The 12,768-nt window shown below is 43.9% G+C and overlaps 1 protein-coding gene across 2 annotated transcripts in view; it reads left to right on the top strand.

Annotated features, from left to right (window-relative positions):
* LOC137564271 (F-box/WD repeat-containing protein 11) overlaps positions 1-12,768 on the top strand; it is a 94,290-nt gene that overhangs the window by 18,633 nt on the left and 62,889 nt on the right. Inside the window, exon 1 of one of the 2 annotated variants that reach the window (XM_068277926.1) lies at positions 11,036-11,103. The exons of the other annotated variant lie outside the window; for it this stretch is intronic. Within the exon in view, the coding sequence (XP_068134027.1) occupies positions 11,053-11,103 (51 nt within the window). The 5' untranslated portion in view covers positions 11,036-11,052. Of the gene's footprint in view, positions 1-11,035; positions 11,104-12,768 lie in introns of those variants that run through there. 2 annotated transcript variants of the gene reach the window in all.

The following is a 12,768-nucleotide window of genomic DNA, read 5'->3' on the forward strand; positions in this document are numbered from 1 at the left end:
GGGAAACCTAGCTTTAAAGGACAACTGAAGTGAGAGGGATATGGAGGCTGCCATATTTTCCTTTTGGTCAAAACCAGTTGCCTGGCTGTCCTGTAAATCCTCTGCATCTAATACTTTTTAGCCATAGACTTTCAACAAGCATGCAGCAGTTCAGGTGTTTCTGACATTACTGTCAGATCTGACAAGATTAGCTGCATGCCTGTTTCTGGTGTTATCCCGACACTACTGCAGCCAAATAGATCAGCAGGGCTGCCAGGTAACTGGTATTATTTTAAAGGAAATAAATACGGCAGCCTCCATTTTTCTGCTTACTTTTAGATGTCCTTTAAGCACCATTTCCATTTTTGCAATTCTGCTGTCCCCCCCCCCCCCCCCCCCATATGCAAATTTGGAGGAAATCAAGTCTATTGAAATCACACGTATGTATATAGAATGCATGGGACGGGTAGTGGGAATTGCATGTGTACTCGCATTGAAACGAGTGCTTGTGGGAGGCACAAGTGTAAACGCGCTCTTAATGCTGAACTGGAAACCTATTCTGAGGGATAAGCAGCAAGAGAGTTCATAACGCTCTACCCCCAGACATCATACCAGTCGGTGCAGGATCAGGCAAGCCAGGCCCCAGCAGGACAAATGTAGAAGAAAGGATCCGCAAACCAAGACAGGTTGAAGTGAAAAAGGCTTGAAAAATGTATTTGAAAAAATCCACAAGATATGCAATAAAAACAGGATTGACCAGATAATGGATTACTTTAGGTGCAATGTCAACTGTTCTTATATCAATCATTACCAAGAATTCCTGTTTTATCTCAAACTGAACTGTTGAGATACAGCACCGCATCAACTGAGAGATTTCAGCTGAAGCTGCCATGATGCAAGGGTGGGTGGGAGCCAAACATGATGGGAAAGATATGGGGTGCTAACCCAAAGCTCTGCCAAAATAAGTCATCCCTCAGAATAGATGTAGAAAGGATCCGCAAACCAAGACAGGTTGAAGTGAAAAAGGCTTAAGGGCAGATGGTAGGCCCGATACGCGTCAGTTGATCCTGTTTTTATTGCATATCTTGTGGATTTTTTCAAATAAATTTTTCAAGCCTTTTTCACTTCAACCTGTCTTGGTTTGCGGATCCTTTCTTCTACATCTATTCTGAGGGATGACTTATTTTGGCAGAGCGTTGGGTTAGCACCCCATATCTTTCCCATCATGTTTGGCTCCCACCCACCCTTGCATCATGGCAGCTTCAGCTGAAATCTCTCAGTTGATGTGGTGCTGTATCTCAACAGTTCAGTTTGAGATAAAACAGGAATTCTTGGTAATGATTGATATAAGAACAGTTGACATTGCACCTAAGTAATCCATTATCTGGTCAATCGTTCTCTTCCTGGCAAAAATCTATTACTCGTGTATACTGTACTATGTTTAGAGGGGCATCATTCATACTCTGCTACAGGTGGGAGTCGCAAAATAAGATCTTTATAGGATTTGTTTATATTAGACTGGCTGGACACAATGAAGCCTCATACGCATGTACAACTACTGTCACCCTCATGGATTGGGACTCGATCTTTGTGGTCAATAGTTTGAAGCCAAGTGCTCTACAGACACATTGCTAGCCTAGAGGCCAGTGACGTGTTGCCCGTGAGGAGGGAGGACAGTGTGTCACTTAATGGAGCAGGAGCTGGTTGGGGGTTAGAGTGAGAGAATTACTTCACTTTCAGGGGTCCGCTTCTGTGTCCTCCTGTCTTTACTGTGGTTGTCATCTCCTCCATATGTCACAGGCTGAGATGTACTAATTCTTCTGAAATGCCTTGTGCCAGGCGCACAAATTAGATGTGCAGTGAATGCAAATTTGCACAGACGCAAAACGCACACAAATTCTGTTGTATGAAAGTTGCCTTAGTCATTTTGAAGATCATTGAACATAAGTGTGTTGTGCTAATGTATGTGTTCAGCACAACACATACATGGGACTGTTACAGTATGTAGTGCGGACTTGTGAACAGGCCCATAGGAAAGCATTGGCACATCTTCTAAAGCCATTGCATAAGTTAATCTATTAGTATATTTAGCAATCTGTCTATAGTTCTAGATTAAAGCCAGGGCTGTGGTTATTGCTCCTTTTTATTAGATTAAAGGGGCACTATGGCGAGTAAAATAAGCCATGAATGACTTTTCTCCTATGTTGCTGTCACTTACGGTAGGTAGCAGAAATCTGACAGAAGCGACAGGTTTTGGACTAGTCGATCTCTTCATAGGGGATTCTCTGCAAGGCTTTTATTCCTTAGAAAGATCTTCCCTAAATAATGATTTAAACAAAGATGCTGGCCAGCTTCCCTGCTCCCTACAGCTTTTTTGGCAGTTGGAAAGGGCTACTGCCATTCACTAAGGGCTCATTCACATTACAATGCGTGCAGGAGCAGTTTTCCTGCACGCATTGAATAGGCTGCAGCGTGTCATCGGAAATCTGCGGTGCGACGCTGGGTAACGACGGTAGTAATTGACCCGAAGGGAAACCGCAGATTCCAGGCGATAAAATGCTTCTGGGTGCGATGTACCGAAACGCGTCTGGTATGAAATGAGTCTATGGACTTGCATTTTACCTTGGTCAACGCAAAGTTTCAACTTTGCGTTGAAACGCTGACAAAGGGCTGTAGTGTGAAAGAGCCCTAAGTGCTTTTGAAAGTAAATAAATCCCTGGGAATTCTTCAACCCCCCCCCCCCCCCTCCAATGAAGCGATGGACTAGTCCAAAACCTGTCACTTCTGTCAGATTTCTACTACTTACTGTGAGTGACAGCAACATAGGAGAAAAGTAATTTATGGCTCATTGTACTCTGGATTATTTGTGTATGTTCGCACATGTTTTTACTTTTTTTTTTTTTTTTTTTTTTTTTTTTTTTTTTTTTTTTTTTTTTTTTTTTTGCCTTTAAGGGGGAAAAAAAAAAAAATCTAGAATATATGCTGCTGTTATCTTGTCGTCGTCTTTACCCCCCCCCCCCCCCTTTCGCCAAAAAAGACTGTCAATTTTGTCAGGGCTGTGGAGTCGGTCCAAAAATCCACCGACTCCGACTCCTCAGTTTAGGATTCCACCGACTCCGACTCCACGACTCCGACTCCTCTAATTTGCATATTACAATTTTGTTGATTAAAAGTATGTAACATGAAATTCGTCTCTTAACTGCCAACGCTTAGGAATTTTACAAGACAACTGAAGTGAGAAGGATATGTAGACTACTATATTTATTCCCTTTAGACTAAAACTAGTCCTTGGTAAGAGTACTTGTAAAAGGTACAAACCGGAACAAAGAACATCTATCAGGCCCTAGGCAATGTAAGTGTGGGTACATGTAAGAATGATGTGCAGGTACTCTGCAGGGGAATGAGGAGTTTGTAAACAGACAACACCTCTGTGTTCAATGTGCACAGCATTCTCAGTGGATTCCCTGCAGCTATGTGGGGAGTGCATATGTAGAGTATAGTACTACTGTGTAACAAAGTAAACCTGAGACAGATGAAATTAAAGTTTTATACATACCTGGGGCTTCCTCCAGCTGCCTTCAGGATAATCAGTCCCTCGTTGTCCTCCTCCACCACCTGGATCTTCTGCTATGAGTCCAAGTACTTGAGCCAGTCCGGCGTAGTGCGCATGCACACACTCAGCCGCCAGGAGCATACTACACCTGTGCAGCACTATTGCGCAGGTACAGAATGTTCCTGGCTGTGGGAGCGGCATGCGGCCGGACAGCGCTGACTGGCTGAATTACCAGGACTCATAGCAGAAGATCCGGGTGGTGGAAGACAGTGAGGGACTGATTAGCCTGAAGGGGGCTGGAGGAAGCCCCAGGTATGTATAAAACTTTACTTTTCATCCGTCTCAGTTTCCCTTTAATTTGTAGTCACCAAACCAAATTTTAATAACATATCAAATTATTTGATTTCATCAGCAAAGGGAGTGCATACATTTGCATAAATCAGCATCAATGCAGAATTATTTCCATCTCGTTGACCATCTCTATTAGTGACACGGCTACACATCAGGCTTTATACTTACAGCATAGATGTTTAGTGTATAAAAGAGATTCCTGTGTACACTTCATATATACAGTCACAATCAGATATGTATATCTGACTTTAAAAATACGGGGACTGCTTTATTGAAGCAGCACAAGTAACTAATTTTGATTGGTTTATTTCATTTTTGTAGACTAAGCACAGCTATTACTGTATATATACTGTATATATACATTTTTAATGACTTTCATCTGAGAAATAGAACATTTGATCATATTTTCTATTTTAATTACAGTTACAAATTCATTAGGAGTCGGAGTCGGTGCATTTTTCCCCAACTCCGACTCCAGGCACCAAAAATTGCCCGACTCCACGACTCCGACTCCACAGCCCTGAATTTTGTACTCAACTTTTGATTGTGTTCTTCTGTTTTTTTTGTTTTTTTATTTTTTTTTTATTCCTGGTTGCCTATACTTATAGACTATTTGCTGCATCTATCTGGTTTTATCTAGGGCTAGTTTCATTATGAGCCAGCGACAATATGTTTTTATGTGATGTGCACATTTTGTACTTTATTCCACTTTTGGTGCATTGTTCTGCTCCTTCTCCTTCCTTGTTGACCTCTTCAATCAAGATTGTTTGAGGGGAGGGGGAAAAAAAAAAGCCAGGGCTGTGGAGTCAGTACAAAAATCATCCGACTGTGTTATGAAACAGACTCCAGGTACCCAGAATTGCTTTGACTCCTTAGCCTAATTTTTACAAAGGCTATGGATTTGGTTAAAAGAAAAATAACTCCTCAGTTTATTGAAACCACCGACTCTGGGTATCCAAAAGTTGCTCTGACACCACAGCCCTAAAGCTCCAGTTCAGTAGCCATTTTAATATCAAATTTGAAATGATGCATTAATCAGATGCTCTCAGGTATAACTGAAAGAACAGTGTTTTTTTTTTTTTTTTTTTATTATTAGTATTGGCCGTTTCCATTTATTAGTGATGAAAATGTGGCTACCTAGCCACATCACTTCCGCTGCCGGCAGCGCCACTTCCGCATCTCACGATGTGGAAGTTAATTGAGGAGATGGGACGCAGCCGTGCGAGAATCTGCTGCATGTTGCAGATTCTTGGATTGCTTTGCACCACTCCACACGACATGCGGGCAGTGGAAACTATTCCATTGCTGTGCATGTTTCAGCACACCTGCGATGCGGCTGTGTAGCCACACCGCTCTTTATGCCCATGTTTTCCTATGACCCTTTACACTTGACACGTCTTAATGGAAATCTTTTTAACAATGCACTGCTATGGAAAAATCTCGTACTAACGCACGCCAACTGATTAAGTGTAAATGGGCCCTGAGTGCTTTTGAAAATAAAGAAAACCCTGAAAAGTCCCCATGAAAATATGGGCTAGTCCAAAATCTGTCGGTAATGTCAGATTTCTACCACTTACTGTAGGTGACAGCAACATAGGAGAAAAGTAATCTGTCTCATTTTACTCTTTAAGAAACCTACTTCTTATTTGTATGTTTACATGTATTTTAAGATTTTCGTGACAGAGGTCCTTTAAAGAGTTTAGCATGTGTAATTCCTCCTCATTTGTGTCTAATCACTAGTTGTAATTTGTTACTTCCCCTGTGTCACATGACTGCTTATGGCAGATAAGGCAATTTTGAAAGCACAGGCTGTAAACAGTATGTCTGCTTCCATGAATCATGAAGTAGACACAGTGCAGATCTATTTTATGTTTTGTATGAGCTGTGATAAAGAAATGTTTTGTTTAAAGGGACTCTGTAAAAAAATATTTCAGCCTTAATTTCTTCTATCCTATAAAGTTCCTATACCTGTTCTAATGTAGTCTTACTGCAGCCTTTCCTAGTTGCACAGTGGCTGTATTATTTCTATCTAGTCTACTCTTCATTCTTCTGACGGCTTTGTCGGGCTCAGGCAGGAATCTGCTGCTCTGCTTGTTATAGGCAGAAGCTATACACACCCTCTCAACACCCCCTCAGGCTCATCACTTGCCATGTGTCTTGTTTGTAAACACTGCCTAAAACTGGCAATTACAAGCTAGGATTGCAGCAGGGAGTGGCAGAAACGGCACAGAGGGGCCCAGGAGAACATAATAGAATGGTGTGCTTTTTTATTTTAATAATTTTAGAGTACAGATTCTAAAGGTTATTATGCTCTTGTGTATAGTTTTTGAGCAGAAAGGAGTTCTGAGTTCAGGTCCACTTTAATAAAAGTTGTGCTTATCATTTGCACGTATGCTATCTGTATATGTGTTCAGTTTTGATTAAAAGTTTTTACCTTCTGGAGAAGGAATGCTCTGAATCCCATAGTTTCCCCGGTCCTCTCATCCCCTTGTTCCACTGTTGTCTCCATTGAAATTTCACATCTTGGGGACTCCTCAGCAGGCTTCAAAAGCGCTTGCATATCCGAGTGATTCTGATGGTCGCGGCCGTACTGTGCATGTGCGACCACAGACCCGTGCGTGTGCAGTACGGGTCCGCTCGTCTTTGGAAGCATTCAGGGGCGAGAGTACTTCTGAGGAGGAACAAAGCTGGTGAAAAAACTTCACCAGGACTGGTGGTGGGATGGAGAGAGCGAATCGGGAAGGTGCTATGGGATCCAAAGCCTTCCCTCTCCATAGGTGAGGACTGACTTCAAGAGGAACTGTTGCGAAAATCTTAAAAATTAAAACCTACAAATAAGGAAATTTCTCCCAGAGTAAAATGAGCCATAAATTACTTTTCTATGTTTCTGTCACTTACAGTAAGTAGTAGAAATCTGACATTACCAACAGCTTTTGGACTAGCCCATCTTCTCATAGGGGGGTTCTCGGGGTTTTCTTTATCTTTAAAAGCACTTAGTGAATGGCAATTGCTCCGTCCAACTGCCAAAATAGTGAGCAGGGAGGCTGGCCAGCATCTTTGTATAAATCATTTTCAGGGAATGTCTTGATAAAGAATAAAGGCCATGCTGAGAAAACTCCATGAAGAGATGGACTAGCCCAAAACATGTCGGTAATGTCAGATTTCTAGTACCTACTGTAAGTGACAGCAACCTGGGAAAAAAGTAATTTATGGCTCCTTTTACTCTGGAAGAAATGTACTTATTAGTATGTGTTTTAAATTTCAATATTTTCGCGACCGTTCCTCTTTCACTGTCAACAAGTGTGTTCTCATTCTTGAAACACAAATCTGTTATGATTTATGGTCCAGGCTGTTCCTTTTTGTGTAATCAGTGACGTGCTGGTACATATGCAGTCTTCCAGTAATTTATAGGACAGTTGAAAACCTTTCACTTCCTGGTAGCTCAAAGAAATCCGACACTGCCAAATAAAACTAAGTGCTTTATCTGTGTTCTACCATGAAAGCCTAAAGTGCAGGCTTACATTTTTTTTTTTTCCTTATTATGATTTGCAATGCGCAAGATTTTGTGCTTGGCACTTAAACCACTTTTGTAGAATTCATTTTTTTTTTATTTCTTTGCTAGATTTGCAAATATATATATATATATATATATATATATAATTTTTTTTTTTTTTTTTTATAGCAGTCTATAAACTGTCAAACTCCTCCTCAGCCTCATAGTAATCAGAGGTGTTTGGGCACCAATGGCTCTTTCACTGTGAACCCAGCAATGTAGAGGAAGTGGGCGGGGTTAGCTCTGAGAGGTGAACTCTTAGTAGCCAGCACTTCAGCTCTACAACTCTGCTAATCTACTCTTCCCACACCGCCCTAGCGAAAAATTGCTTGTTTCTGTAGGCAGGATAGGGTGATTTGAAGTAAATGTGTATTTTATTAAAGGGGAACTGAAGTAAGAGGTATACTGAGACTGCCATATTTATTGCCCTTTAATCAATACCAGTTGCCTGGCAGCCCTGTTGGTCTATGTCTCTGCAGTAGTATCTGAATCACACCAGAAACAAGCATGCAGCTAGTCTTGTCAGATCTGACTTTCAAGTCTGAAACGCCTCATCTGCTGCATGCTTGTTCAGGGGCTATGGCTAATAGTATTAGTGGCAGAGGATCAGCAGGGCTGCCAGGCAACTGGTATTGATTAAAAGGAAATAAATATGGCAGCCTCCATATACCTCTCTTCAGTTCCCCTTTAACCATTTGTGGCCAGCACTTCAGCTTAAAGTGGAACTAAACACAGAACTTCCTCTCTGCTCCAAAAGATTAGCCACAGCATAACTTTTATGGAAAACCATCTTTATTACATTTTCATGAAAATGGTAAAAATAAAGTACGTTTTTTTAACTGGTCTCACTTCTACTTTGAGCACTGAAAGGGGTTAAGCCTCTGTGTGCAGTAGAACTCTGCCAAGGCCGATCTCCTTACAGTACCGTATTTTTCGGACTATATTGGGTCCCCAACGTGTGTGTGTTGTATTGGGTGCGCAACCTAGTGGACAGTGTTGTGCGCAGCGGGTTACGGGGGGGGGGGGGGGGGGGGCTGGGGTGCGGCGGCATAGTTGACCAAGTATAGGGAGTTTAGTTGTCCCAGTATGGGTAGGTAGTACCCCAGTATAGCTAGTATGGCGCCCTAGTATGGGTAGGTAGTGCCCCAGTATAGCTAATATAGCGCCCTAGTATGGGTAGGTAGTGCCCTCTCTCCTCACCGGCAGCGGCTTCCTGTAGCGGTGATATGCATTGCCGTTACCATGGGAACTGCTGCCCTGCTCCCTTCCCTCCTTACAGCAGCCACAAGACGCGCTGCTGACTGCTCTAATAGGAGATGCTGCAAAGAGTGCGCCGCCTGGGGGACTCTAATAGAACAAGCAGCCGCCAGCTCATAAGGTAGCGCGGCGGGGGTAGAGGGGGGAGATGACAGACCCGCCGCGGCCCTGCTGGAAACTGCCAACGGACCGGCAGTGGGCCGCGGCCTTGTGGTTGGAGACCCCTGGACTATAAGACGCACTTTTTTTTTTTTTTTTTTCCCTCCGTCAAAAGTGTGGATGAAAAGTCAGTGAGTCTTATAGTCCAAAGGTGTCCCTTGGATGCTGCCGCCCCAAGTCTTTGACGTGCCCCATTTTTTCTCCTCCACCCCCCCCCCCCCCCCCCCCCCCTCCACGTGTCTCTAATGTGCCTTTAACATCATCATCTCCCTCCCCATCTCTAATGTCCTAACCCCCCCCCCTCCCCTCAATCGGATGTGCCCCCTGTGGCCTAGTGTGCTGCCTCTTTCCCCCTGAAGGTGAGATCGATACCATCAGCGTGAATGTGGAATATGTTGATAACCATGACAAGCAGGGATTGCGTCCTTGTTCATTCGCGGCTCCAGCTTCCTTCAGGCGCAATGCAGCAAATCAGGAGAGGTGCTGCACGGACACCATCCAATCACTGCTGCCGCTGTTCTAATAGGATGTGATGGTCCCGCGGGCGGGACCAGGCTCTGTCATTGAGCCAATCGAATGCAGTGACTGGCCTAATGACAGCGCTTGGTACCGCAGGCGGGACCATCGGTAGCAGTGATTGGATGGTGTCCGTGCAGCGCCTCTCCTAATTGGCTGCATCCGAAGCCTGAAGGAAGTACTTTGGAACTGGAGCCGCGAATGAACGAGGACGCAATCCCTGCTTGTCATGGTAATCAACATATTCCACATCATTCGCGCTGATGGTAATGATCTAGCCTTCAGAGGGTCAGAGGCAACACATTAAGCGCCACAGGGGGGCACATCAGGGTGGGGAGGGGGGAGATGAGGACATGAGGGAGGATAGGAAGACACCAGGACCTCAGAGGGGGGAAAAGGATGGCAGGCAAATCAGAGTTGGACACCTGGACATCAGAGGTGGGGAGAGGATAAGGGCACATCAGAGACACGAGGTAGAAGGTAAAGGGACATCTGAGCCATTGGGGGAAAAGTGGACACCCGGGGACATCAGAGACAGGGGGAAAGAACACAGGAGTAAGCCAGAGATGGGGAGAAGGGAAAGGAGGACATCAGAGGAAGGATAGGAGGACACCGGGGACCTCAGAGATGGGGGAGGTGGGAAAAGACACGGGGAGGGGACATCAGACACAGGGGAAAGAAAAGGAGGACACGGAAACATCAGACAGGGAGGGGGAAAGGAGAACCGAGGACAAGAGAGATACAAGGGGACAGAGGAGGACATGGAAACACAGGAGGACAAAGGGAGAGAGGAGGACACAGGATGGTCAGAGAAGGACACGAGGGAAATAATGGGGGGGGGGGGGGGGGGAGGATTGCGGGGAGAAGATCCATAAGACGCCCCTGCACTATAGATGCACCAGGTTTATATTTTTTCCCCCTGGTTTTTGTCCTCTAAACCTAGGTGCGTCTTATGGTGCGAAAAATACGGTAGTCTATTAACAGCTGCTGCTAAGCACTAACTAGACACTTTGATCTGGCTAAATGAAAACGGTGCAGTGAACTTCTTCAGCAACTGTATGTGGAATTAAAACGTTTCATTGTGTGCTGTGCAAGAGTTCAGGGGCTGCTTTTAGAGTTCTTACCAGTGGGAGGAGGTGGGCTGGATCAGGTAATCTGCCTTCTGTTTGGGAAGGAATTCCCTCCTTTTCTGGCAAAAAGAAGCTACTTGGTGTATAGCCTGCCGCAAGCCAGACATGCTTATCATATTTATTGCAAAAAGTACAGAAATGCAGAGCACTGCATACATTTGCATTAATAAGCAAAGCACAATCCTTTGCATAAAAAAAGCTAAGTGAGGCTAAGAACAAATGCAAATATTGTACACAGAAGCATCGCTCCTGGCCTCCCACCAAAGGCCATGTGTAGCTATTTTTTTTTACTTTACTCTTCGCTCACAGTGTGCATAAACTGAGAATGAAGTAGATTTCTGATGTTCACAACAAGCCATTGTCTGTCTCTAACAAAAGCATGCAGAGTTGCTTGTCCATTCTTAGTACATTTTAATATACTCACTCATAAGTTGCCTGCCTGAAATAATTTGTGGCATCTAACTGCTTCTTTTCTCCTTCCTTTTTTTTTTGTCACCCTGCAGTGTTCTGTGCCAAGGTCTTTGTGGCTAGGCTGCTCCAACCTGGTAGAGAGCATGTGCGCACTGAGATGCCTGCAGAGCATGCCCAGTGTCAGATGTCTCCAGGTGCCTCTTTTCTTTCTTGTTGTACTGTTATCTGTATGCTCTGTCTTGTGTTACACTTCCATTGTTTTCATTTTTTGGTTTGAGTATTTTGCCTTGGTGGCCTTGAATGCCTGAGACCATCTTGCATGATCTATGAGTTTAAACCTTTTATTTGATTAGTGTATAGTTATTGTGTTTCTTTTACCGTGAAACCTGTAGAGCATGTTCATAGTTCATTACGTGGTTATTTTGGTATGAATTTATTTTTTTGTTTGAGAATATCCAGCTCCCGATGGGTTATGCTTTTTAGTTTCATTTTTGTTTTGCCTATCTTTGTAGATACCATGCATGCAGAATAGAGATTTAGCGTAATAAGACTGGATTGTGTTCTGTTTGAATAATTCTGGACCATTTCATACGTATTGTGCAATAACCATTCATAGTACTGTAGAATCTTTGAAACTCGTGAGAATGAAATGATCAGTTGCCGAGCTACAAAGTGGAATTGGACCTGTGGGGTGATTTAGGAGCCTGCTGGGTGGCCACACTTTATAAGGCAGATGCATATCGTAGTTAATCCTTTTGGGTTTAGGTAGATGTTGTTAGTTTATGCAGTTTTCAATTGGACCAATCAAAATCAGCTTTTACATTTGATTGTGCCCCAGTTCAAGCTGGATAAATTTGTATAAAACAAATTTTCAATGAAACACCAATTTCAGATTCAATCTGTACGAGTAGCTTATGGTGATAATACAACAGTTTGAATAGTGAAAAATGTCCTATTTGGGTACTTACCCCAGTCAAGGAAAGCCTCATTCTGCTGCCCCCCCCCCCCCCCCAACCTTGCTGTTTCAGAGCTGGGGGAGCCCGTTGACTGAGCATGGGCTTGTGCCTTTGCACATACACAGAAGGCTTGTACCTGCGCTGTAGCATGGAGCAGAAAAGGCTTGACTTTTTCCGCTGAGTCCAAGCAGTGGCTTTGTGCTACCGGGCAAAGTGAGCCATCCTGTGCAGTGCGGCTGTGCTGGTTCACTTATGGAAGCGCGGCCATGAGCTTTCAAGGGTTCCAACGCTCGATTGGTGAGGTGGAGGGAGATCGGGGAGGGAAGATTCTGGAGGATCCAGAGTCTTCCCTATACCGAGGGAGCTTCTGGAGGATCCAGAGTCTTCCCTATACCGAGGGAGCTTCTGGAGGATCCAGAGTCTTCCCTATACCGAGGTAAGTATCTGTATTTTTCTCCTAAGTTTTGCAAAGGTTTGCTTTTAAGCAATACTTGCCCAGTTTTCTGGACCTTGTAAAGCGGTTTGTAGGGGCACACACTTGATTGTTTGCACTGTCTTTGGGTGGCGGTCTGCTATGAGTGCATGTCCTTCCAATATTGTCTTCGGCATTCCACCAACTTAGAATCTCTTGTCCAGTTTCTGTTAAGTTCTCCTCCTGCTTGTGGGAGCAGATTTCTCCTGCTTGACCTCCCGCCTTCCCCTGTCCGTAGGCCAGAATGTGCTTCTTGGCAGGGGGACTAAATAGTTTGTGCAGTCATTGCTAATAAGCGGTCACCTGGAAGTATCGCAGGACATCATTTCTGGTGACAAATTGTGTGCCTACTTTTTGGATCATACCAAAGAGTAATTTGTAAACAAAATGCGGTTAAAGAGAAATGCTTCTTATTTTAATTTATAAAGGAA

This window comes from Hyperolius riggenbachi, chromosome 3 (assembly GCF_040937935.1).
Source record: "Hyperolius riggenbachi isolate aHypRig1 chromosome 3, aHypRig1.pri, whole genome shotgun sequence".
Taxonomy (NCBI): Eukaryota; Metazoa; Chordata; class Amphibia; order Anura; family Hyperoliidae; genus Hyperolius; species Hyperolius riggenbachi.